The sequence below is a fragment of the Solanum stenotomum genome, chromosome 1 (assembly GCF_019186545.1).
Source record: "Solanum stenotomum isolate F172 chromosome 1, ASM1918654v1, whole genome shotgun sequence".
Taxonomy (NCBI): domain Eukaryota; kingdom Viridiplantae; phylum Streptophyta; class Magnoliopsida; order Solanales; family Solanaceae; genus Solanum; species Solanum stenotomum.
The window spans coordinates 28,227,945-28,255,206 of record NC_064282.1 but is presented as its reverse complement, the minus strand read 5'-3'; the positions used below and the strand labels follow the sequence as shown (position 1 = coordinate 28,255,206).

Sequence of the window (27,262 nt, the reverse complement as noted above, 5' to 3'; positions counted from 1 at the left end):
TTATGGTTGAAATTTTGTTATAAATACAAATCAAATTTATAAATCTTTTCTCTTGGCTCAAATTAGTAACTTAATTATGTTAAAAATATGATACTAATCAAATTTTAAAATTTATAATTAATTACTTAAAAGAAATAAAATTTAATAAAGTATTTTTTTTATTTGTTGTTTATTATGTAAGTTCTTAAAGCCATCGATAAATATGCCTGCATAAAAAGTTTAAAAGATAAATATAAATAACATGGAGGGAGAGATGATGCGGTAATTCTAAAAAAGTTTATATACACAAAGAAGAAACATTTATATTATTTGAAATAATTGAGATACAATAATTGTTATTGATATTATAAAGAAAGGGTATAACTTACGTTTTCATCATAAGGTCAAGTTGTATTGTTTATTGTTTTTCTACAAAATTCAATTCATTAAACATATTTACATTTCATATTTGGTTAGAGGAGGGCGAAAAAGATCTAAATGAATAAAGTCAAATTTAACAACACAAATGAATAACATAAAGTATAAGTTTGTTTTATACTGGGAGATTATAAATTAGTACTAGATTTATCTCTAAAATTCAAAAATAAGAAGATGATGTATGTATATTTAGTCAAATATATATTATATCTGGATTAATTGCCTAAATATAGAATAAATATGAGGAGGACATTTTGGGTCACCATTGTTTGAGCTCATTTTGGCTTACATGCTCATAATGTTTTGAAATTATAATCAATTAGTTGACCGACTTTCTAAAAGAACAAAAACGTTAATTATATTTTTTCACGTTATAATAATCATTATTCTTCGTTATAGTTAATTGGTACGTAGAAATTTCAAAAACATTACTCACTATTTAATTGTAACCATTACATATTTACATTAAAAGTATACTAATTATATTTAACAAACCCAATATATATATAATCTATTCTTTAAAAGTATATTTATTTATTTCTTCGTCTATTATTTTTTGTAATTTGAAAAATAGTGTATTTATTTTAAAATCATTATAAATTACAAGAGGTTATTTTACATCTAAAGAAGATGATTACATGTAAAAAAAAATTCATGATTTTTCCTATGGAACCAAATTATACATCTATACATTTATAGGAAGGTATACTATAATTATTTTATATTCTTTTTATGTAAGAAGGAACTCTTAAAAATTATTTAAAAATTTCAACTGAAATTATTAAATATACATAAAAATACATTTTTTATATGTATAATATCTCTTCTATTCAAATAATATTTAGTAAATTATTTGTGTTATTGATGACCACGCGAAGCGTGAATGAATTCACTAGTATACAATAAAATATAAAGACCAAGACGAATATTCCATGAAATTAGAACCATACTCAATGGGAACGTAAATTTGTAATTATTAAAAACATTTAAATAGTACTAATTATTATTCAATTTTCTACAATATTTTAAGGAGAATATTTATGATCATGTAAAACAAATGGAAAAAAGCATAAAAAAAAATAAAATATAATTCATCCCTCACCAACCCCCTACACAGTTACCCCATCCTACTTCTGAATTTTCTATCATATAAATATAAATCTAAATAAAAACCACACATATGATCTATCTTTTTTTTTTCTTCTTATATATAAATAAATAATAAAAATATAAATACTTGTATTATCTTTGTCACTTGGACTTTTTCAAGCTGGCTGCTTAGCCTACATTTCTGCTGTTTACCCATCTGTGTGCTCTAAAGTTGGTTGCCAATGGAGTTGGTGAGTCATTTAATAACTTTTTTCAAATAATGGAAAAATAAAATGATTAACAATTTGAAATTGAGTTGGGTTTTCTCTTCTCCACTCACCAAACTTTGTTAAGACTTCCACCAACCCACATTGCCTCTTTTACTCTTATAAAACTAAAAAAGAACACTTTTTTTTGTTGTTTAAATTCTTTTTTTTTGTGGGTTTTGATTCTTGAATTGTGGGTGTTTGAGATTTTTTGTTTTTTTTGTTGTTGTGGGTGTGGGTGGTTAGGTTGTAGATTCTGGAGTGAAGAAGATGGAGGGTGAAGCAATGAGGAAGAATCAAACTCTAATTTGTGCACCAATTATGGCTGATTCAGTGGATCAAATGTTGATTCTTATGCAAAAGGCTAAAACTAGTGGGGCTGATCTTGTGGAGGTTCGAGTGGATAGCTTGAAAAGCTTTAATCCTCGCCTAGATATTGATACCCTGATCAAACAGTGCCCTTTGCCTACTCTCTTCACTTACAGGTTTCAATTCCTAATTCCTGCTTCCATGTTTGTGTCTTGTGAAACTGCCATATCTGAATTGAGTTGTTAAAGTTTATCCTTTTGTGTTTTTTTTGTTATAGCTAGAAGAATTGGAAAACAGAAATTAAAAACTTTATATAAAAAATATCCGAGACCACATAATTTGTGTCTTCAAGTAATTTAATCTCCTCATTGTTCCCGAGGTTATGAATTATTTTCTCTCAAGATAAAATGGATATAACTATTATTTGTGTAGCGGTTCCTCAAACGCCAATAACTTCGTCGAACTCAAAGTCAGTAGCAAATCACACAAAGACTACAGTTGTGTTTGTAAGAAAATATGTAGAAGAAGTTCAGAAAATTCGATGCAGAAAATTGAGAGAAATCAATAACCTCCTGCCACTGAGACTTCTTCATTCTATCAACAAGGTATCATGCGTGATACCTGAAAAGAAGAATAAGAGAACTACTGATTGGGAATTCTAATAAAACTTTATGCAAACTAGGATGGCTGTTGCTGGCTGCATTAAAAAATATTGTTTCACTTGTATATTTGGGGTAAAAACATGTTCCTCTCTAACTAGAAAGTTGCAAAGATTTTTTTTGGATGCTTAATGCCACATCACAAATGTTAACTTGATGGTATTATCTTGGTGCAAAATTGATTAAATGATCTTTTTGACTTGTTCCCACAAAAAAAAAGGTGGTAACGAACCTGTATTATTGATCAAGATATCAACTGTTCCCCATCGATCAACCACCTGCAGGTGTGATACTTGTGAGGTGCAGTTCAGCTGGCAACAACTGTGATAAGATCCATTCTTAACTAATATTACTAACAAAGAGAGAGCTTACAGTTTTCATCATGGATTCTACATCTTCTTCTTTCGAAACATTGCCTCCAAAAGCCACTATTTATAGTCAACAAAGGTAGTATGAACAGTTGCTACTGTGCCTTATCCGAAAAGTCACAATCCATTCAATGTGAAATGGTACCATTCAAATTGCATCCTTTCTCTTGGTGTCTTTTCGGGAAAAAACTTCATTTCTTATTCACACCTTTTAAAACCCAACAAGATTAAGGATGATGATTAAGATTTATCCTTTTTTCCTTGTTTTGCTTCGAAATCCAAAAAATAGGAGAATAAGCCTTGGTACAACAACAACATACTTCGTGTAATCTCATAAGTGGGACATATCATGTCGATGCAAAGATAAGGAGCGCTGCAACATAGCTTAGACCTTCCTAAGGGCAATTACTTTTTCCCTGGTTGGTCCCTTTTCACTTTCTACTGATACAATGCATGTTCGTCGACCTGCAGCTATGTTTTGGGCGTGGGGAAGGGGATAATATTAATACGGTACTATCTGACATATCCTGTCGATACACATATAAGGAGCTCTACAACATAGCTTGCATAAAGGCATAGGGTATGGTTACTTGCTACTTTATCTAATTTGTCCCGGAACTCAGAAAGGCATTGCATTTTTCAATGGCACTAGGTTCTTTTGTATATAATTATGTTCTGATCGTTTTGTATATAAATTTTGACCGGTTAACTTTCTCAGCACTGGCTTTTACAGGAAACCAATTACATGAACTCGAAAAGATATTGATATTTTCATCTGGCTTGTTATAACCTTAACAAGCCATCTTCTTTATTTATATTGATATTCTTGTTTGTCAAGAACCTGTGCTTCATTTTTGTGATGCATGTTTTCATATGGGAATTTTGTGAACCACACTTTAGCAATACAGGCAGGATAAGTATGTGCTGAATTTCGGTGTTATGTCTATTGTAAATTTTTGACATTATAAAACAAGGACACTTCTATATCTTCATGCAAGACATCTGAGTTCAACCTTATGATAGAATTTATTGCAGTGTCTGTTAACTTGTGATAAACAAATATTAGTTCTCTTACAATACACATGTAAATATAGCTCTACTTTCTGATTTTGTAGTTCCTCTCTTACTTCTCGACATTGGAAAGTGCATTATAAAATTTCCGAACTTTACCTACTTTGCTAGGCCCACTTGGGAAGGTGGTCAGTATGCTGGTGATGAAATGAGTCGATTGGATGCACTTCGATTAGCGATGGAGTTGGGAGCTGATTACATTGATGTTGAGCTAAAGGTAAATTTCACGCTAAAATGGCCCTTCCCACCTTATCCGTTAAAAAAGAAAAGAAAAGAATGATGAGCTTTTCCTGAGTGACTGCTGCTAAGTGTCCTCAATGGAATTGATCAAGTAAATGCATAAAAAGGAGAATACAAGGCCAATCAATCTAGTTGCTTGACGTTCAGATCTCCAAAAACTTGAGTAGTTTTGTATTGTGACTTTGAGCATTACTTTTGAGATGTATGGCCTGAACTGCTACTTGCATGAAGGAATATTCAGTCACAGACCCGTTTTGCCAACTAAGAAATCCTTCCTGTTGGAATATTTGATATATAAAGCTTTGCTAACTTTAACATGAACGTTTCTCATACTTTGAGTCTTCATTTGTTCTTCCTTTTTGCTTTGACGGATGCTTCATCAATTAACAATAATCATTGCTTTTCTTATGCTGTTTGTTTCTTTTTTCTCCTCCTCCTTTAGGCTATTGACGAGTTCAACAATGCCCTGCATGGAAATAAATCTGCAAAATGCAAACTTATTGTTTCTTCTCACAACTATGAAAGCACACCGTCAGCTGAGGATCTTGGCAATCTAGTAGCAAGAATACAGGCATCTGGAGCTGACATTGTGAAATTTGCTACAACTGCACAGGATATCACTGATGTTGCACGTGTTTTCCAAATTACTGTTCATTCTCAAGTAAGCGGCGTAAGTAGTATAGTCAAGTTGTATAAGCATAACTTGTGTTCAAATATGCATGGTGATACATCATGGTTTTTCCTCAGCTGGATTTGGTGCATAATAATAGTAGCTACTTGGCTGGAATCTAGAAGCTGGCTGCTTTTTGCTTTTTGTATTAACTATTAAGCCATACATGCCAATAAGTTAGGTATAGCAGCATAAACTTATGGCTGAGAATAACTTCTTATTAAAAAAAAAGTAATCGAGAATTACTTCCAAATTAACTCTCTCTTTCTCTCCCGGTGAAAATGGTGGGGGTTTGTTAAATTGTCTTAATTTATCTGATGATTTTTTCCATTGCAAGAAAAATTTAAAGGTAGATAGTAGAATTGATGCCTTGGAGACATTTTATCAAATGAATGGCATCCTGATATCACTTGTCAATTAAGGGGCCTTTTAGTACATCAAGCGATTTGATCGTGTTATATGCTGTTGGGTTGTTGGATTCTAGTGAAGGCTGGTGCATTCTTATATGTGTTAACAATTATGTTTTAGTTCAAACGTAATTTTCACTGAAATGATTTAGCAAGTAGTGATAAGGTGATGATTGGCTAAAAGAATTATATGTTCTCTTAAATACAAAAGTTTTCAAAGAATTATATGTTCAAAAGTAATTTTCACTGACATGTTTTCAGAGATAGCTCTTCCCTTTATGAAACCAGTTTGGGTTTTTGGAGATGATATTTGGCAGTAAGTTGGCCAGGATTTTAGAAATAATCTTGGATGATACATTGCACAGGCTAATGAGTCTGAGATCAGAATTTTTTTGAGGGTGATCTATTTTAGGGATCATAATAATACAAGTGTAAGTGCCCGTTTGGATTGACTTATTTTAGGTGCTTTTAAGCCAAAATAGCTTTTAAGCAGTTTTGAAGTGTTTGGGTAAAGTTAAAAAGTGCTTATAAGCACTTATTTTAAAGCCAAAATAACAAAAATAAGCCAAAAGCCATAAGTTAGAAATCCTAACTTATGGCTTTTGGCTTATAAGTCAGAAGTCAAAAGCCAATCCAAACAGGCCCTAAGTATAGAACTTGGTAAGAGCGGATCCCCGGAAGAAAGCCTTGACAGCATTGTGGACCTCAGTAGAGTTGATATCCCAACATTTATGGTAGAACATTCCACTAAGACCATCAGGCCCAGGTGAACTGTCAGGATAAATAGCATGCTTTCTGTCACTTCCTGCACGGTAGGAACAGCACTCAACTTGTTATTTTCTTCCTCAGTGATACAACTTTCAATACAGTTCAGGGCACTGAAATCAGTAGTATCAGAAACTTGAGCAAAAAGGTTCTTATAATAGTTGGCCGCTCCTTCAGCAATATTAGTGGTCTCCTTCTAACCAGTTGCCATGATCATCCTGGATTCTTCTGATATTCAATTTCCTTCTGTTGTATTTGATGGTGGCATGGAAGTAAGCTGTGTTCGCATCACCCTCATTCATCCATCTGACTCTTTCTTTTTTTTTTCTGAGCATATAATCCTGAATTTTTAGGTATCTAATGAACTCAGCTTTACATTTAGATAGTTCACATCTATTCTCAGGAGTGTTATTAGCAATGCAGTTGTCTTCCATATCCCTAATCAATGATTCCAATCTCTTAGGATCCTCATAAATATCACCAGAGGTTTGCTTAGACCAGATACTGAGAGCTTTAGTGGTGTTCTTGATTTTTTGGTGGAGGATGTAAAGAGGGGGTTCCATATACTTGTTCATCCCAACTGTTTTGGACAGTATGATGAAAGTCGGGGTGATCTGTCCAAAAGTTAAGGAATTTGAAATATTTAATGCCTTGGATGTCTTCATGGAGGATTTTCACTGGAAGAGGGGCATGGTCCGAACAAGATCTGGATAAGTGTGTGACAGTGGTGCTGTTGTACTCGTCAAACCAGTTAGAATTGTAGACTAGCCTATCAAGTCTTTGATTTTCTACCAAGATCTAGAGGCTCTGATACCATGTGAGAAATATAGGAAAATAATATTATTGAATAGTTGTTGTGTCTACATTATTACATTGAGACCCTATTTATAGACCCTAGAATACAATCCTTTACCAAGTAGGATACTATTTAGTATTCCTATTTCTATTTTTATTCCTATTCCTATTCTAATAGGATTGTATAAACCTATTCATATCCTAATAGGATTGTATAAACCTATTCCTATTTTAATAGGATTGTATAAACCTATTCATACTCTAACACTCCCCCACTCCCCCACTCCCCCTCAAGCTAGTGCATACAATTCATGTACCTAGCTTGTTACAAATGTAATTAACACGAGGACGCTTAGTGAGATATTTGCAAGTTGATCACTCGACTTCACAAAATTGACAATCAATCTCAATGTGCTTGTTCTTCTCATGAAATACTGAATTTGATGCATAATGCCGATAAAACACAAAGTGATAAAATTACAGTGTTGGAACTTCCCAAACCAAGCTTGCAAAAATTGTTTCAGACCATAGAGTGACTTACGTGAGCAACATACAAGGCTACTAAACTCCCCCTGAGCAACAAAATTAGGTTGTTGCTCCATATAGACTTCTTCACAATGCAGCGGTTGTTGTAAGTGCTCAAAATCTAGTATAAAGTATATGAATCATGTTGGAATCAATAGATGAGTCGATATTAAGCAAGTCACCGAAAAACTGGCCGAAACATGCTCATATGTCGGAGTATTAGATTTGATGGCTAAAAGTGGTCACAATCTAAGAGATAAAATTATATGGGTAGGGTCGGAATGATGTCACGACCCAACTAGAAAATAGAAATTATATAGGATAGTTCGAATTGATGGAACGACCCCATTGAAAAAGAGAAATAATATGGGTCGGGTCGGAATGATGGCACGACCCTACTGAAAAAGAAAAATTATATGGGTAGGGTTGGAATGATGGCACAACCCTACACAAATCAGATTTAAGGAGTCATCGGAAAGACGAATGGAATTATGCAAATCAAATCTGAGGAGTCACTGAAAAGACACATGATGCTATGCAACTCAGATATGAGAAAATAGTTCGGAAAAATTCACGGTACCACACAAATTAAATATGAAAAGTAGTCTGGAGAGATGCACTGTGCTACGCAAATCAAATATGCAAAAAAGGTAGTCACCGGAAGGATGGCACGGTGCTACACAAATTATATATGAAAAAGTAGTCACTGGAATGATGGCACAATGCTACACAAATTAAATATGAAAAAGTAGTCACTGGAATGATGACACAGTGCTACACAAATTAGATATAAAAAAGTAGTCACCGGAATGATGGCTCAGTGCTACACAAATTAGATATGAGAAAATAGTCACATGAAAGATACACGGTGATCCAACTTTTGCTAACATAATCATTGGCCAGACGGGCACCATATATGGGTAATAACCACCCGCCGGCAGCGGAAGCTCTTTGATTTTCTACCAAGATCTAGAGGCTCTGATACCATGTGAGAAATATAGGAAAATAATATTATTGAATAGTTGTTGTGTCTACATTATTACATTGAGACCCTATTTATAGACCCTAGAATACAATCCTTTACCAAGTAGGATACTATTTAGTATTCCTATTTCTATTTCTATTCCTATTCCTATTCTAATAGGATTGTATAAACCTATTCCTATCCTAATAGGATTGTATAAACTTATTCCTATTTTAATAGGATTGTATAAACCTATTCATATTCTAACAAGAACATTTTGTTCTTTATCTTGCAATATGGTAACTATAACATCACCCGTCCGTAGTAGCCAAATTTTGTTGGAGCAATTGTTAAAAATATGGTCCATCCCAAGTTTTCTTTTATAATTCTCAATTTTTCCACTGTCCACCATAGGTTCTTGAAGGCAAATGAGAGGTAATTGGTGTTGGAGTCTCTCCAGGGATCCTTTTGATCCAATTCCTCTAATGTTCAAAGATAAAAAATTAATCATTGGAAACTGTAGGGGTAAGGTTGCTTTATTTATCCTTGATAGGATTGGTTGTATTGTCATTAAAGAGGTGTGTTTCTCCGGTATTGTGGCTATTTCTTGGGGATAGATTATAGTTGTAAGAGATGTTCTGTTTCGATTGGATGTCTGTTTTGATGTCCTTCAATAGTGTTGTTACCTGATTTATTGCCTCTGGTAGCCTCATCATCAGAGTGAGATATTTCATAGTTCTCATTCTGACATTCCATAATCTTTCCTCATACAACACCGTCTCCATCCACCATCTCCATGTCTTGTTGTAACTCTCCTGTGTCGTTTATCCCTAGCTTAGTAGTATCAGGTGGGTCTGGTTCAGGGGATAGGGGCTCTTCCGCTTGATTATGTTCCTGTCTTATAGCTCCCAGGAGATTCACAATATTACCTCTAATCTGTTCATTGGTCTCTATGACCTTTTCTTGTTGATTCAGGTTGATAGCAGGTCATGTTGGTAGAGTATTTCCAATATTTCCATGTTTCTGATTTGCTTCTCCATACAACTCTATATTTTTTTTTTTGAGAATGGTAACTTTTTCTTCTATTTATCCACAGGTATGCTACATCAAAGTAGCCCCTCTTCCAAAAGTATTACAAACTAGACTGACTCCATCTGTGCTTTTTGTCACAAATAGTCTAAAACATCAAAAAGTTCTTCTGCCTGTACTAAGACTTTCTGTTTACACCAAAAATAATAAAGAGCTATACAATTCATCTTGAAATTTTGCACATTGTTCTTCTTGCCCCCAAAACATCTTTGATTCCTTTCTTTCCACACTGTCCACCATATACAAGCTGGGACAATCCTCCATCTCTCCTCCTTAATTGTAGTATTGCCAATATTGATCCAACAATTTAGGAGTTGTGCTATGTTTCTTGGTTTCACCCAAGTGATCTTTCTAAGGTTGCTGAATATTCTCCATAATTGATCTGTCCATTTGCAATGCAAAAAGAGATGGTTGACTGTCTCTTCCTGTTCCTCACACAAATAGCATCTTGAGCATAGTTGGAACTTCCTCTTCTTTATATTCTCTTGTGTCAGCACTGCTTCCTTTGCTAGTAACCATGTGAAACAATTTACCTTATATGGGATTTTAGGTCTCCATATCATCCGCCATGGCCATAGCTCCATCCTATCATTTGAATTTGATTGATTAAGATCTTTGTAAGCTGACTTGACACTGAAGACCCCTTTGCTCCCAATCTTCCACACAACCTTGTCTTCTTCCCTAGTCAAATTGCTAAATTGTGCCATTGTATCATGGAAGGCCACTATGTTCCCCATCTCCCAATCATTTAGATTCCTCCTAAGATGTAAGTGTTGAAGAAGAAGGAAGCTGACGATTGGAACATGTCAAAGGAACAGGTCTAACGAAACTAACTGACGTGTCTGCAGCAAGTGTTGATGAAGAAGGAAGTTGACGATTGGAACATGTCAAACGAAGCTGACTGACAAGTTTACAACACTGTTGTAGAATTAGAATTACACTAGGATTAGACTACTTATATTAATTAGGATTATATTACAACTAGAATTATATTATGATTAAGATTATATTACGACTATGATTAGATTATTTATAATTGCATTATTATTATTATTATTATAGTAGTAATAGGTATTGTAGTAGGACTCTAAGTATAGTTAACTTAGGACTTTACAATTCTCCCTATATAAGGAGGTTGTAACTCAACATTATTTTCATCAATACAATCCTTGATTTGTCTAATCCTAGACGTAAGATTTCTACATGGTATCAGAGCATAAAAGCTCTTCCGCTCTCTGAGTATTGATCACCAAAAAAAAAAAAAACACCACACGTTAAAATTGCTATGACCCATTCTACCAATACTAGGTCAACCTCCTCACTTCACCAACTCATTGTCGCTTGCTCCATTAAATCTAAGCCAACAAACTACACACAAATATCCCAATTGATTCACGTGATGAAACAAACATAGCTCATCACAGAGAATGAACCAAGTAAAAACAGTTGTTCCACTGGACAAACTGCTGGGAAAGTTGTAGAGATCGAGAAGGATGCAAAAAATAGTGACACCATTGCTGATTGGAAAGAGAAAGAAGTGTTACTAAGGAGTTGGATCTCAAGCACCTTGATCGAAAAAAGCATACACCTAATTGTGGGCTGCTCAACTGCCAAGGAGATGTAGGAATGCTTGAAAAAAGCTTATATTCAAGCAACAAAAGTAATTTATTTTGTTAGAGGTTTAGGTCTCAAATACAAGACCTTTGTCATATTAGGTAAGACACCATATTCCACTCTTAATCGATTTGTTTATGCTCTCACGAGTTTTGATATAAGGGAAGATGAAGAAGAGGTGCCACAACAAAGCCACAACATGGTATTATCTGCTCAAAAAGGCAAGAAAAGAGGAAACAACAACATTAACTCCAGTGAAACAGGTTTCAAGCCTGCTGGACAGGGAACAGGTTCTAAGAACAGTCAGTATGGACCAGGTTCTCTGAATAATAAAAGTTCTCAAAGTGAAAATAAGGAGAGGAATAATATTGAGTCATGTCAAATCTGTGGTAGGAATAATCATACTGCTCTTAAGTGTTTTTACTGGTGGAACTACTCGTATCAATCTGCAGATGAACTATCACAAGCAACGACTAGACATCACATTCATACCGAAGCATTGACAAAACAAAGTTTTTGCTGGGTATTCAAAGTTTTTTTTCTGTGTATTCGAATCAAGCTAGGAGTAACCGTTCCTCTAGTACTCACTAGCTTGAGGGGAAGTGTTGAAGAAGATGGAAGCTGGCGATTGGAACATGTCAAAGGAACAGGTCCAACGAAGCTAACTGATGTGTCTGCAGCAAGTGTTGATGAAGAAGGAAGTTGACGATTGGAACAGGTCAAACGAAGCTGACTGACAAGTTTACAGCACTGCTGTAGAATTAGAATTACACTAGGATTAGACTACTTATATTAATTAGGATTATATTACGACTAGAATTATATTATGATTATGATTATATTACGACTAGGATTAGATTATTTATAATTGCATTATTATTATTATTATTATTATAGTAGTAATAGGTATTGTAGTAGGACTCTAAGTATAGTTAACTTAGGACTTTACAATTCTCCCTATATAAGGAGGTTGTAACTCAACATTATTTTCATCAATACAATCCTTGATTTCTCTAATCCTAGATGTAAGATTTCTACAATAAGTTCCACCCCTGTCCTGTCCACATTTCAGCCACAGTTGCATTTTGTTGAAGGCTTAGTGTATATAAGTCTGGGAATAATTGTTTCAGGGTTCTTTGGGCTATCCATCTGTCCTCCCAAAATGACACCTTCATTCCATTACCCACCTGGAATCTGATTCTAGAAAGGAACAGAGGCCAAAGATTTCTTATTGATCTCCAGATACCACATCCATATGGTGTAGTTACCATCTTTGTCATCCACCTATTCTCCATTTCATATTTTGCCCTGATCACCTCTCTCCATAGCATATTCTCTCCTGTCATAAACTTCCAAAGCCATTTTAGCATTAGGCTTTTGTTTTGTTTCTTCATGTTCCTGATTCCTAGTCCCCCCTCTTTCTTATTTTTTATGACCTCTTCCCATTTGACTAGATGAAACTTCTTTTTATCTTCATTTCCCTACCAGAAAAAACTTCTTCTCAAAGCATCTATCCTCTGTATGACATTGTCTGGTGCTGGGAACACAGACATCATATAAGCAGGTATTGCATCTAGCACACTATTAACCATGGTTAATCTACCTCCCCTAGACAGATATTGGCTCTTCCAGTTGGTAAGCTTCTTTTCGCATTTTTCTATCACTCCATTCCAGATCCCTATTGATTTGCTCTTTCCCCCAATGGCATACCTAGGTATATGGTTGGTAGTTCCCCTACCCTACCACCCAAAACCCCTGCCAGACTCTCCACCTGAGCCACTTCATTTATGGGATAAATGAAACTCTTCCCCCAATTGATATGTAATCCAGAGACTGCTTCAAAGATGATGAATATTACTCTTAGGATCAACATTTGCTCTGTCATTGCTTCCCAAAAAATAAGGGTATCATCTGCATATTGCAGATGTGTAATCTCCAAGCCATTTTGTGCACTGCTGTCCACCCTAAAGCCCCTTACCCAACCCTTCCTCTTTGCTGTGTGAATTAGGTTACTCAAACCTTCCATTGCTAAGATGAATAAAAAGGGTGACAGGGGGTCACCTTGTCTCAGTCCCCTTTGGGATGAAAAGAAACCACTAGGAGTTCTATTAACTAAAATAGAAAACTTGACTGTGCTTATGCAGAATTTCACCCATCTAATCCATTTGGCTCCAAAACCCATCCTTTGCATCATAAGCAGTAAGAAATTCCAATTTAAATGATCATAGGCCTTCTGTATATCAAGCTTGCATAGAATTCCAGGGCACTTGCTTCTCTGTCTAGACTCAACACATTCATTTGCAATCAACACTGCATCCATTATTTGTCTACCTTTTATGAATGCCATTTGTTGGCTGTCTACAAGCCTGTGTAGCACCTTCTTTAACCTTTCTGCCAGCAGTTTAGCAATGATCTTGTAAACTCCACCTATTAGACTAATAGGTCTAAAATCTGTCAGTTCCTCAGCTCCCACTTTCTTAGGAATTAAAGCCACAAAGTTGGAATTAATACTCTTCTCAAACCTCTCTGCCTTATGAAACTGCTGCACTGTAGCTACCAGATCAGGTTTAATGATGTCCCAACATTGGCTGAAGAAAGCCATGGAGTAACGCTTTGTCCCCTGCACATGCTTTTATGCTCTCTAGAATTTCCTGCTGCTCAAAAGTTGCCAAGAGTAATTTGTTTTCTTCTTCATGAATCATAGGACAGTTTCTCATCTCCAGGTAGGGTCTCTATTGTTCTGGCTCAGAGTATAGTTCCTCATAATAAGTTACTATCTCCTTCTGTATCTCCTCTGGTTCAGTCAAGTTTTCTCCTCTCACTTTCAGCTTTGAGATTGTATTCATTCTCCTGTGTGCATTTGCAGTTCTGTGGAAGAAATTAGTGTTTCTATCCCCCTGCTCTAGCCACATTGCCCTAGATCTTTGCCTCCAAGCTATTTCCTCCCTTTTAGCTATGTCTTCAAACTCACTGATTAATGCTGTTTTAGAGGTTATCTCTTCTGGCCTCAAGGTTCTGTTCTCCTGTATCTCCTCTAATTCAGCTAGCTGTTTCAAGACATTTTGTTTTTGCGTTCCCAAGTTCCCTTGTGCAGTTTTGCTCCATTCTTTCAGCTTTTCTTTTAGTGCTTTGAGCTTTGCAACCAAGACATAGTCAGGTTTCCCTATAAAACTGAAGGAGTTCCACCATCCTTTAATTTTGTCATTGAAACCCTCGATGTCCAACCACCAGTTCTCAAATTTAAAGTATGACTTTGTGTTTTCCCAAGCACTGCATTGTAACATTATGAGAGAGTGATCTGACGTCACTCTGTGAAGTATGTGCTGCCTGATATTTCTAAAATTTGCTTCCCACTCTTCCGAGAACAAAATTCTGTCAAGTCTTGCTGCTGTTGTATGCCTGTCTCCTTTCTTCCAGGTGTATTTTCCTCCAGATAATTCAGGATCAGCTAACTCCATGTCTTCTATGAAATCTGAGAAATCTGTCATTCCTTTGCTGATTCTGTTGCAATTTTTCTTCTCCGATGGGTACCTCACAGTGTTGAAATCCCCACATAGGACCCAAGGTCCTGCAATTAACCCCCTGGCAGCACCAATTTCCCACCAAGTCTCTTCCCTTTCTATTCTTATCATTTGGAGCATAGACACCTGTGAGGTTCCAGCTGAAATTTTGACATATCCCTGTGAAGCTACAGGTGACAGAGTACATCCCTACACTGCTAATTTCTCCTTCCCACTCCCTTTTGTCCCACATAATAACGATGCCTCCCCTGGTTCCACTGGCTCCTAACTGTGCATAATTCACCCATTTATTCCCCCATACTTCCTTCACAATATTTTCAATCTCCCCTTCCACCTTTGTTTCTTGGAAACGGACTACATCTGCCTTCCAGTTCTTCATAATATTATGGATCACTTCCCTCTTTCTAGCACAGTTCATCCCCCTTATATTCCATGACACTATGTTTAGCTTCATTATTTTTCTATTGCCAGGTATCCCCCTCTACTTCTAGTGCCAAAGCTCATGAACTTTGTAACCAGTTCCAGGCTTTTCAATTCGTTTGCTCCTTTCTTTTTGTTTGTTGTGACTTCTCCCTTGCCCCCCTTGTTCCCTTGCTTGTTATTATCAATTTTCATAAAGAGCTCCTCTGCTTTCTCCTCACATCCTCTAAAATCTACCCCAAATTCAGTGCTCAATTTGAGTATGTGTTGCTTAATCCAGAGTGGAGAACTTTTTGAATTAAAATTGTCTTCTAATGGCAGCTGAATCATCAGCGGTACAGCATCCTCTGTGATCTCCGTATTACTATCATTCTGCCCATTCAGTTGTGATATAGCCATTATTTGTTTTTCCATGTTTGTAGCTTTCGCCACGGTGACTGTGTTCTCCCCCTCCTCCTGTATTGTCTCCTCTTGTTCGCGAGGCATGGAATTTCTCTCCTCCACCTTCGGGTTGTCCAGATTTTTGAATCTATTCTGCGTCTTTGTTTGAGAAAGATTTGCCATTATTTCAACACTTACTAAGTCTAGTCTTTGGGCTTCTTGACTGCTTTCTTTTTGTTTAAACCTTGTTGGGCCTAAAGCTTTTTTTGGGCCCTGATTTTTTCTCTCGCTTATTTGGCCTGCTATTGCATGAAGTTGCCCTTTCCCTTTCCAGCTGCGGTCACATGCCTGGTCACGTGACTCCCAATTCAAAAGTTCTCCAGCTGTCGATGTGCCCACGTGCTGTGGTGTATAAACTGTTGGTTTCTCCATCGTACTAGGTCTTGAAACTTCTTTACCCAGCGGTTCTCTATCCTCATTCTCTCTCCTCGTCTCCACTTTTCTGACCGTCACCGGTACCTCGCACCAGATTGGAACTTTGTAGGTGTAGCCGTCGCTGGAAATCTTCACCTCCCTCAGAACCTTTTCCCCGTCACCCTTCACTTTTATACGAGCCCAGTTAAGGTGATTTTTGAGCTTTGTTTCTTCCTCTGTTTCAATAAATCCGCCGCATTGGTCGCCAATTTGTTTGAAGATACTCGATGTCCATAAGCTCAAAGGTAATCCCATGACTCTTATCCAGACCCAATCTCTTTTACTTCATCTGGCCAGCATCCAGTGGTTGGCTTCCACAGTACAAGCTTAGGTTCATCTTCTTCCATACCCATACCCCCGACATGACATGTTCTGCTGCTACTCTTGATGGGAATTCAAACAGAAATTGGCCGTCATTCATGGCAAAAACATTGACTCCTATGGCTGACTTCCAAGTGTTGCAGGCCCATCTTCTTACGTCGTTTAAAGCTGGGGTCTCCTGTAGTGTGTCCTGGAATCTTCCAACGATGCATCTATTGAGAAGATCTGTTTCTGCCAGCGGTGCTCCGCTTGTGACTTGGGGATGAAGACTTTACTCATGAATCTCTGCTTTTTTATTGGAGCCTCTTTGGTGTGCTTTTTCCCTGTGGTTGGATTAGTCTCCATTTCTGCTTTTATTGATTTTTCTGCAATCTCCATGTTGTGCTTGAGATCACTCCTCACTTTTCTGACCCGGAGGTTATGCTGATGTTTCAGTCTTTCTCTTGTTCTTTTCATATGTCTTGTTGATATGTTCCTTGTCCCATCTTGTACTTTTAGCTCTGGGCGGGGGTGGTAGCTCCATGATTTGTTCATCTGTAATGTCATTTGGTTCAACATTCATATGCAAAATTTCATTATCTGCTAGTTGACTGAACATGTTGGATTCTTGTTGTGTCCTGATTTCAGTGGTCTGTCCCCTAACATTTTCTTTCTTGCCTTTTAGGTTCCTTTGATTTTGTTGTTCTTGTCCAGTAGAATTGGCTTCGCCCTTTTCTTTTTTCTACTTGGTGCCAATCTTCCTCCATAGGATTATTCATTTCAACAGAATTGTTTTGGATTTTGCTCGTGACATGGTTTACCTCTCTCTGTGTTGAAATTTGCTGGTTGTTAATGACAGCTTTATTATTGGCTTGCTCCTTGTCATCCTGTTTTCCTTTGGTAGCTTGTTTTGAGCTTGTTATGAAAGTATTGATATCTTGCTGCTGTACTTTCTGTTTCCTGAGTTCTTTGTTGATCTTTTGGTGTTTCCACGTGCGCAAATCTGCATTTCTCCTTGGTATGTCCTTGACTCGTGCACTGTAGACAAAAGGGGGGAATGGTCTCGTAATCAATCTTTTGGATGAAGGATTCTAGCTGACTGTCTGAATTCCTTATCTCCACTAGAATTTCTTTGATCAAAGGTTTAGTGAGATCAATTTCGACTCTCAATTTGGCCGTGGTTGGTCTAGTCTTTGATTGCGTAGCTCTGTCCATCACTATTGAGGTGCCAATTGGGCTAACTATTCGGCACAATGCTGCTCATTTGTAGTAGTGCCATGGGAGGTCCGACAAGTTGATCCAAACTGGGGCAAGAGTTGATTCAAGATTGGGTTTGAATCTTGTGGACCATCTTTGGATTTTCATTCTATGTCCTTCACTCAGTTGAATGAAGTTGTAAGAGACCATGGTATTATTAGGCAGATCCTGCCATATTAGTTATACAGAAAGAACAGAGAGAAGAAGAATGAGAGTTATTGATAAGAAGATATTCTGATATTATGAACTGTTAGTCATAGAGTACTGCATACATGTGCTTATATACACAACTATTGTAGCTTAGTTCGTTGTAGTAAGTTCTAGACTAATGACCTGTTAATTTACTAACCAACTAGATCTCATAACTAACTTCTTGAACAGAGTAACTGCTGTACTAACTGTTATATAACTAACTGATGACTAACTTCTCTCAACACATGGTGTTATAATCCTCGTTCTCCACATCAATAAACTCATGTTTGCTATCTTTTGCTCCAATTTTCACATGCCCTTTGGTAGGAACAATTTTGGCAAAGTTTTCCCTAATTTTGTCAATCTGGGGCCTGCTTTTATCAAATTTGCCTATGATAGTCCATCTGCAGGTATCAGCAAGAATGTCGTGTTCCTCTTTTGTGAACACTACTATTGGTTTGCCATTGATAATTTCACGTCTTCTTGGGTTGAGTTTGATACTTACTTTGTTTGTGGTTTGAGCCCTCGGGTTTAGCGCCTCCGCATATGACGAGAGATCAGTGAATTTGGTTCCCTGTTCGGTGATGGGGTTTTTATTGGTGGTGGTTCTCTCTATTAAAGGGGGGAAGTTGGTAGTATCTGGTGGGTCTGGGTGTATGCTGGGTGGAGCGCAGGGAAGAGATATGGAGAGACTCATCTGGTCTCTGGTTGAAACTAGCCGTTACCAGTGTGAAAGTTATGTTTGTAATCTGAAAGTAGAATAGAGGGAGGAGAAAGAAGAGAGAAAAGTCTACACATAAAGAAAAAGTTTGACCTTGCTGCCACTATAATATTAGTCATGTGCATGCATGGTTATTTGTTATTAGGATTTGTAATGCTTATTGTATGCTTATAATTTTCCTCCATCTCCCTTGAGTCTCTGGCTTTCTTTTTCTTTCTTTTGAGTTACCTGTGTGAATATGAGTTTGCTTGCATTCTAAGGTACTTCTCATGATGAACATTAATTCATTTCCTGCACTTTGTTAAATAGGTACCAATAATAGCCATGGTCATGGGAGAGAAGGGTTTGATGTCTCGGATACTTTGTCCAAAATTTGGTGGATACCTCACGTTTGGTACTCTTGAAATGGGAAAAGTTTCAGCTCCTGGGCAACCAACAGTCGAAGATCTTCTGAATTTATACAATTTCAGACAGTTGGGACCAGATACCAAAATATTTGGAATTATTGGGAAGCCAGTTAGCCATAGCAAATCACCTTTATTATATAATGAATCTTTCAGATCAGTTGGGTTTAATGGTGTTTTTATGCATTTGCTGGTAGATGATATTGCAAATTTTTTCCGGACTTATTCATCATTAGATTTTGCTGGCTTCAGGTTTGCTCTCAAAGCAGAAACTGTTATTTTATCAGATGTCTCATCAGGGTAGTCATGCCAAATTTCAGTGGCCCACTATCCTCCTTCTCACAGCTTAAAAGTGTCATCTACTTATACATGTGCATACTGCATGCTCACAGGGTTGAATTTACTGGGTTTTTCTTTTATGTTTTTCTTTCTGATTTTCTTTTTCTTGATAGAGATCATCCCTGTCGTGTTTTTCCTAATTTTTATCTGTCTTCCATGCCTAGTAAATATAATTCATATGCATGGTATGTTCTATAAGTTCAATTATATGCATGTTAAGAATTAATTATGCAACTCTATGTTGTGCAGCTGCACAATTCCTCACAAAGAAGCCGCTCTTGACTGCTGTGCTGAAATTGATCCTACTGCTAAGGTATTAGCTATATCATGATCTTATAATACTTTCGGCTGTTTCTGTTTGCTTTGTATTACAGGGATCAGTATTACGAATTGTTTGGATGATTTATCATATCACATGCAATTTCTTGGTTTTTTGACTATCCCGCAGGCAATAGGGGCTGTCAATTGTATTATAAGGCGGCCTGATGGGAAGTTATTTGGTTGCAATACAGACTATATCGGTGCAATCTCCGCCATTGAAGAAGGATTGCAAGGTCAAAGAATCATTTCCCAGTTGCAAACACCGTTTTCTGATTTAGAGCTTAATATTTGAGCTTCATTATTTTTCTTTTACAGGTTCACAACCTAGTATATCTGGGTCACCCTTGGCTGGTAAATTGTTTGTGGTCATTGGTGCTGGTGGCGCTGGAAAGGCGATTGCTTATGGCGCAAAGGAAAAGGGGGCTAGGGTGGTGATTGCTAATCGTACCTATGGTAGTTCAACACTCCATTTTTGAAATTCTGTCTAGCTCATGACCATGAAGTTCTTCACACCATGCCTAGTACTTCTACTCTAGTATTGATTGTCAACTATGTTACTTCATACTGATGTTCTGTCTGATTTCTTGAAGAACGAGCGCGAGAACTTGCTATTGTAGTTGGAGCTAAGGCCTTATCTCTTGACGAGCTTAGCAATTTCCATCCGGAAAATGATATGATTCTTGCAAATACCACCTCCATAGGCATGCAACCAAAGGTTGATGATACACCAATCTCTAAGGTTTGCTGCTTTGCACTCATCTTAGATAAAAAGAACTTGTTATTGAGTCCATATCATATTAGTTGAACAGCTGCAACTAATGTTGTGTTGAAATGTGACTCTGGTTGTAAAGAGGGTTAAGTGTTGTGTTGAAATGTGAACTTTGTCTTAGAAGAAAATAGTTTTTGATTTGTGTGAAACATGAATTTAGTTAGTTCAGTATTTAGGAGATTAATTAATGTAAGGATACATGATGGCTGAATACATGTATTTGAGAAAAAGAGGGATGAATAGAACTAACCGACAGTTATTTTATTTTATTTTTTTCTTTGAGTCGAGGTCGTCGCACCGGGCTTGCCTAGTGCGGGTTACCTCTCCTATGTGGTTGCGAGCTATTGCATAGGAGCGGGGGTTTTACCCTGTGCACACCCAAAGGGTAGCGGCTGCGAGTTTCCCTTGTCATAAAAAAAATAGAACTAAACGACGATACATGTACTAAACTAGGTACATGCTAGGATAGTCCAACAAAATACCTAGATATAATAGTCATTTTTGATTAGGTTAGAATCATTGGTTGAAGCAAGTAGAGTGAAGTAAAGAACAATCATTTCCTTCACTTGTATTCAAGAAAGAATTTGAGTGATTGAGAGTGCTCCTCTTCCTGAATTTCTAACATTTAGTATCAGTGCTACTTGTCTTGTGGAACCGATGGAGAATTCAAAATTTTCAAAATAATTAGTCGTCTTTAGAACAAAATGGATATGAGCAAGACTAATTATTATAACTATGAGAATGCCAGTAGGCGGAACTATCAAAATTTTATAACTTAAAAAGGTTTTGGAAGAATTTTATTAGGGAAGGAACCCAACAAGGGTGTCAACCCTAACGAAGCAGTTGCTCATGGAGTTGTTTCACGAAAATGAATCTTGAATAGAGAGGTAGCAGATGATGTTGTTGCAGAAAGATGAATAAGAAAATCCACTCTCATCTATCAAGGAATTGATGAAGAGATGTGGGAGAAAGTGTTTTTTTTTTTTTGTGAAACCTGAAAAATGAAGATGAGTGACAACTCTGAAGAAAGTGACAATCTAACAACAGTAGCTTTGATGAAAATTTAAAGAAGTGATTCTTGAAGAAGTGGACGCTTCTAAAATACTATCTACTAGTAAAATTGCGCGGGAATTTAATGTCACGGAATTTATAAAATAATACTTAAAACCTATCAGGCATTAAAATTAAAACACTATATTATCTTACATACAATATTACGTAGTAACAAAACATTAATAATGTAAAGGAAAATGAAAATTATTACATCTTATCATTTATCCTTAATAACATAAGCATAAACTAATGATTGTAAAAATACATACCAGGATCTATAACATAAGTAATGGTGTCAGTGAGCCACTCAACAAGAACAAAGTACACAAATATTTAATTGTGAAGAAGAAAAAGAAGAAGAAGAAGAGGTTCAGAGTTTTCGTTATTTTAAAATGAGAGGAAATCCCTCTATTTATAGAAAACAAATGGTAGTGTGAACAAATGTTTATTGTGCCTTATCATAAAGGTTACAACTATTTGGAAAAGTTGCAACCCTTCGGAAAGGTCACAACCTTTCCAACTTTTCATAAAAGTCGCAACTCTTCATAAAAGTCACAACTCTTCATAAAATCTCAACTTCTCATAGAAGTCCCAACTTTTCATAAAAGTCGCAACTCTTCATTAAAGTCGCAACTTTTCATAAAAGTCACAACTTTTCATGTAAGGGAAGGCTAGTTTTGGAAATAAATAAATTAACAGGGAATTCTGGTTTGTGGTGGCGCTACGTAGGCGGGCCTAAGGTTCTCTTTTATATATATATATATGATATATGATATATGATTGTTGTAGAACCTAAAAAAGTTTTTACAATAAATGATAATTGAAAAATGAAGAAGAAAAACTCCTCATGCTACTGGGAAATCTCCAAAAAGAGAGCACCGATTAAGAGGGATGTTCTGATGAAACTGATGACGTGCCTTCTAAAGCACAATCAGTAAAAATGACAATCTCAATCTTAAGAAGGAAATGTTGTCTGAGAAAATGAGGATTTGGGAAGATGAAAACGTGAGGATCTCTGTTTAAGATAGATGAAAACCATCCAAACTCTCAAGAAGAATGCTGATATGCAATCTTGAAAGAGGTGAGGAAGAAAGATTTGAGGAATTGAAGAATATTTTGTGAATTACCTCAATTAGCTTTATACCCAGAATGTGTGTTATCCTTTTAGATATATATCAAAATCAATCGTCTTTATGTTAAAGAACCAGATCTTTTAGGCCTTTCAGGTCCTTAGAAACCCGCCTAGTCAACAAATGAAGTCTCTAATTCCATTCATTTTCAAGATTTCTTCCGGATAAGATCCTTATAATTCCATGAGTGGTTTAAAAAATTTAAATGAAGTTCTGAAATGTGAAAAGAACTTTGGTGATTTGTTCCTTTTCAAGAAAAACAAAATAAAACATATACAATGTACGAGACCAATTCTATCAGAAATGGAACTTCTGGTTAGAAACCAGTAAAAGATCATCGTCTGCTGCTTTCAATCTGAGCTATATCCACTGTTAAGTGCTTATAATACTGCTGCTGACACTGTTAAAATAGAATGTGGTTGGAGGGTTTGATATAAGATCTGGGTTGATATTCGACATTTCAAGAGCTGCTGCTACATGAAATCGTTTCATGTATTTATTTTCTATAAGGCAAGACAAAATGCACTATTTTCAGAATTTTGACTTTTCTGTGAAGTAGAAAGAACTAACTTTAGTGCTGAGGAATCTGGATGCACTATTTTCAGCTAAATAGCTATAAAATGGATAGAACATGTAATAGAGCAGATAATCTGTGGCTAAAACATAAATCTATATTTTGTGCTAGTGAGTTGCAGCCAATGACATAAAACTAAAGTTTGAATATTAGTGTAAAGTTTACACAAGATGTGTTTTTTTCCAGTTGCCAACATATAACTAAATGATTGATTTTCTTTACTCAAAGTGAGAACTGAGTAAAGGGACGAGTGCATGGATTCTTACTTTCTAATCCATCTTAAGGTGGCTGTTTTACAGTTTTGTTGCCTTGGCTATCTCAGGACCGTGAAGACTTTGCAAAGTGTGTTTCTCTATTTAGGTTGCTTATTTGGACTTAATATATATGACCTTGTCTAGTTGATGCCTGATATGGAATAAGAATAAAATTAGTGTCTGTACTTGTTTTAGGATACATTTGTGATCGGCTCGTTAAACAAATATTTCGAGTGCTAGTGATGTAGCACGGAATAGAAATAGACATAGAAAATAATAGTGCTAAGGATTAGTAGTTGAATAAGTTCAGCTATTGTAATTTTAAACGACGTACCATAAACTTTCTAGACAAACAAAGAACTTGTTACGTACTACACCACAAGTATGACACCATCACTACCATGTTTAGCAAGATCAAAGGATTCAACAATACCAAGAATGTTCAAGCAACTTCAGCCCATATTAAGAGTCTAAGGTTCAGTACTATCTCTAAATAGCTGCAAGAAAACCAAAGCTAGTACAGTAGCAAAAGAAAGCAATTGCATAACTTACATCTCAATGATAACCCCAAAGGCAATCTCCTAAACAGAATCCATTGACTAAAGCATAGACCAAAACTCAATCAGTCACCAGTATCTCCCCAATCCCCATGATTAAGCAACAGAAAGACTACTCGAGGACTATGGTCGAATAACGTCACTTGATGAGCACCGGGCATTCCCAAAACCTTATCCAACTTCACACGCAAACACACCCTGTTAATCAAACTTTATTCACACAGCTCCTTACATCCTCTACTTGTGGAATGCATGCAACTCTGGGAATGAGCTACCTACCTACCTATGTGCCACTCAGGTTTTGGATATAACCCCAATGTTATGATTTTGAAAAGTGAAGCAGATCAAATGAGAAACTATTATTGGTAATATATATTTAAACATGAGCAAGATATATTTCTAGTAATTTGAACTTACTATTAACAGCTATGAGGAGGATGAATGTTATACAAACGTCTACCACATTCTCTGTACACTCTTGAACGTTCCGATACCAATTTGCTTTCCATGAGTTTTTTTTCTTCAGTTTTGTTCTGTTAACTCAATTGCTTTCAGCAATGAACTTCAAAATTTGCCTTCTCAGTGTAAATGAAAATTTTGAGCTATTCGTTCTATATCTGGGGTCTTCTTTGTCTCTATGAGGTGATAGGTCTAATGTCCACTTACATCACAATTTCCTGAAACCCGTTATTCAAATTGATGTCTATTTTTTCCTCATTTCCCTTGATGCTATTTGTAATGAACAAAACATTGTTTTAAATTTGTGTGACTATATTGAACTTCTCTGACCACTTCTTAATTACAGGAAGCTTTGAAGCACTACTCACTTGTTTTCGATGCTGTTTATACACCCAAAATCACTAGACTCCTGCGAGAAGCTCAAGAGAGTGGAGCAAAAATTGTGACAGGAGTTGAAATGTTTATCGGGCAGGCATATGAGCAATATGAAAGATTTACAGGATTGCCAGGTAAGTTTAAGATAAGTCTGTTCCTCGATTGTGTGTTCATGGCATAACTGACACTGATTATTCTTTTCTTCTTGTCTCGAAACTCCAGCTCCTAAGGAACTTTTCAAGAATATAATGTCTACATACTGAGAGGATCCCTTTTACTTTTCAATCCGGGCTGCTAATTATTATTCCTCCTAAATCCAACATGATTGTGTTAGAGTTTGCTCTACCACCGTTTGTGCTTCGGAGGAAGTAATTCCGTCCAGGTAAATCGTACTTTTTGTGGAAACAGAGGATGTTCAGACATACCAGTTAATCTATGGCAGGAAAATCCACCATCTTTCTGGCTATGTTAAAGACTTTTGATTCTTTGACAAGTATTGTATTTTGGGAGGAAATTCATTAAACAGAGATGTATACAGTGCTTCATCATTGTAAAATCATACTTAGAAATTCCTCTTGATTATCATCATTATTATTAAATGTTGTCACATTATTGTATCATACTAAGACAATTTTGAATTGAGTTCAATGACTTTGAGTTGTAAGCATGATGTACTGCCAGTTTGATTTTTAATCAATTCAGGTTACACTTTACGAGACCAATTTTTGGGTGACCCGTCCATTTGTCGTGTTTTTGACGGGGGTTTAAAAATGAGTTACTTACCAATATGTATGGGCAACAAAAACTATTTTCAGTAAAATAGCTATATGTATATATATAATGTATTGATATTGTATAAATAGTATATAATTGTGTGTAGATGATGTATAACTATGTATTAAAAATGTATATACATCTATATACATTGTTTATACAATATTTATGCATTGCAAACAAAAAAAAATTCAATTTCAATCAACTCAAATCCCCTGTAAGTAGTCCAAAATTTAGATATGAGTCCCTCTCAATATTTTGAGTCTTTTAATATATTATTCACTCGAAACGATTCACGTTTGCAATTTTATGTAGTAAATGATAATTAGGTTATTTTGAGTAAGAAATTGGCTCAATAGATATGTTGTCTAAGTTTTCCTTTTAAAAAATATAATGAAATAAGATAAAAGTAGCAGCATTTGCATTTTGGAGGACATAGTGTCACCTGTAAAGCACAATGATAATTGAATTAATTTTTCCAAATTAAATTTTAAGGCTCAACTATTTACAACTAGTAAGTATATTACTCTTATTTAGAAATGAGACTTAGAAGGACTGACACTGCATTAATACTCTTGTACAACATGCATAAAATTTTGTACATTAACTTTTGACTGCATTAAATTAGTTGTACAACGTGCAAAAAGAATTGTACATTAACTTTTTATAAATGTTAATTACAAGGACTAACATTGCAATTATTATTATTACTCATTACTTACTTGGGTCTCATTTTCAAAAAAATGGGTCAAAGTTCCTTCTCTTTCTTACTTTTTAACTCTTCCCCTTTATTTTAACTTTTCCACTTTTTGTTTTGTTTTAACCATTATTTCAAATTTTATTATTTTCCGTATCTTTAAATAATCTTAAAAGTATAAAATTTAGCCTAATTCATCATACTCCTAACATTTGCTATTATTTTTCTATCCTATATTAGTTATATAAATTACTAAAAATAATTATTAAAATTGTTTATCGATTAACAAAATTAAACTATCATTTTTTTAATTTTCATTACCCTAGCAATTATTTGTTTTAAAGTATAAACAAAATTTGTAAAGTTATAAAAAAATAAATATCTTAAAGAGTATAAATTAGTAAATTATCATTTTTATTAATAATTTCTTAAAGAATGTGTTAAAAAAACTAAAATAACTAACACGAAAAGAGTATAAAATCAATTTTTTTTTCTCTTCTCAATAGTTTCATAATTTTCTAATTTCGTAAACACTTAAATGTATCTAATATTCCCCAACAAGAAAATATAATAGAAAGACCATCCGTAATCTTCACAAATAATTACATAAGTTTTGTTTCTATTTTCATGTAATCCAAAATCGAAAATCATCCATAAACTCCTACATACATACATACTCTCTCAATTTATAAGATATATGTTTATTCTTGAAATTCAAGCTATGTGAAATTTAATTGATATTTTTAAAATATTCTTTTTATTATTATATTAACATGATAAGAATTGCAACTTATAGTGTTTGTTCAAAAATATAACCTTCTCACTAAGTTGCAATTCAACCTAAAATATTATTAGTTGCAATTCTTGTCATGTTATTATTATAAAAAATATTTTATAGCTTGAATTTCGAGAACAAAAAATAATAAATTAATAGAGAGAATAAAATGAAAAAAATAATTAATTAAACTAAAGTTAAAATTACGTTAAGGGTTAAAAAGAAGCTGAAAAAAGAACACAATGTGTGATGAGAAAGAAAAAGTAA

General features: G+C 35.4%; 1 protein-coding gene across 2 annotated transcripts; it reads left to right on the top strand.

Annotated features, from left to right (window-relative positions):
• The first annotated feature begins 1,660 nt into the window (after window positions 1-1,660).
• On the top strand, window positions 1,661-25,404 carry LOC125866726 (bifunctional 3-dehydroquinate dehydratase/shikimate dehydrogenase, chloroplastic). Of its 2 annotated transcripts, none has more exons than XM_049547069.1 (11): window positions 1,661-1,757; window positions 2,019-2,257; window positions 4,291-4,396; window positions 4,862-5,089; window positions 18,824-19,170; window positions 19,507-19,570; window positions 19,706-19,811; window positions 19,894-20,031; window positions 20,169-20,317; window positions 24,721-24,883; window positions 24,972-25,404. In XM_049547069.1, the coding sequence occupies exons 1-11, from the start codon at window positions 1,749-1,751 to the stop codon at window positions 25,010-25,012; spliced, it is 1,590 nt and encodes a 529-aa protein (XP_049403026.1). In that variant the 5' UTR covers window positions 1,661-1,748; the 3' UTR covers window positions 25,013-25,404. The 2 variants fall into 2 exon arrangements, with proteins under 2 accessions (XP_049403026.1, XP_049403034.1); XM_049547077.1 differs by having other exon boundaries at window positions 1,690-1,757; window positions 4,862-5,080.
• Window positions 25,405-27,262: the final 1,858 nt, after the last annotated feature.

Coding starts and splice junctions, on each gene's coding strand:
- LOC125866726 (XM_049547069.1), top strand. Junction 4,397..4,861: donor ACATTGATGTTGAGCTAAAG/GTAAATTTCACG, acceptor CTCCTCCTTTAG/GCTATTGACGAGTTCAACAA. Junction 20,032..20,168: donor GATTGCTAATCGTACCTATG/GTAGTTCAACAC, acceptor GATTTCTTGAAG/AACGAGCGCGAGAACTTGCT.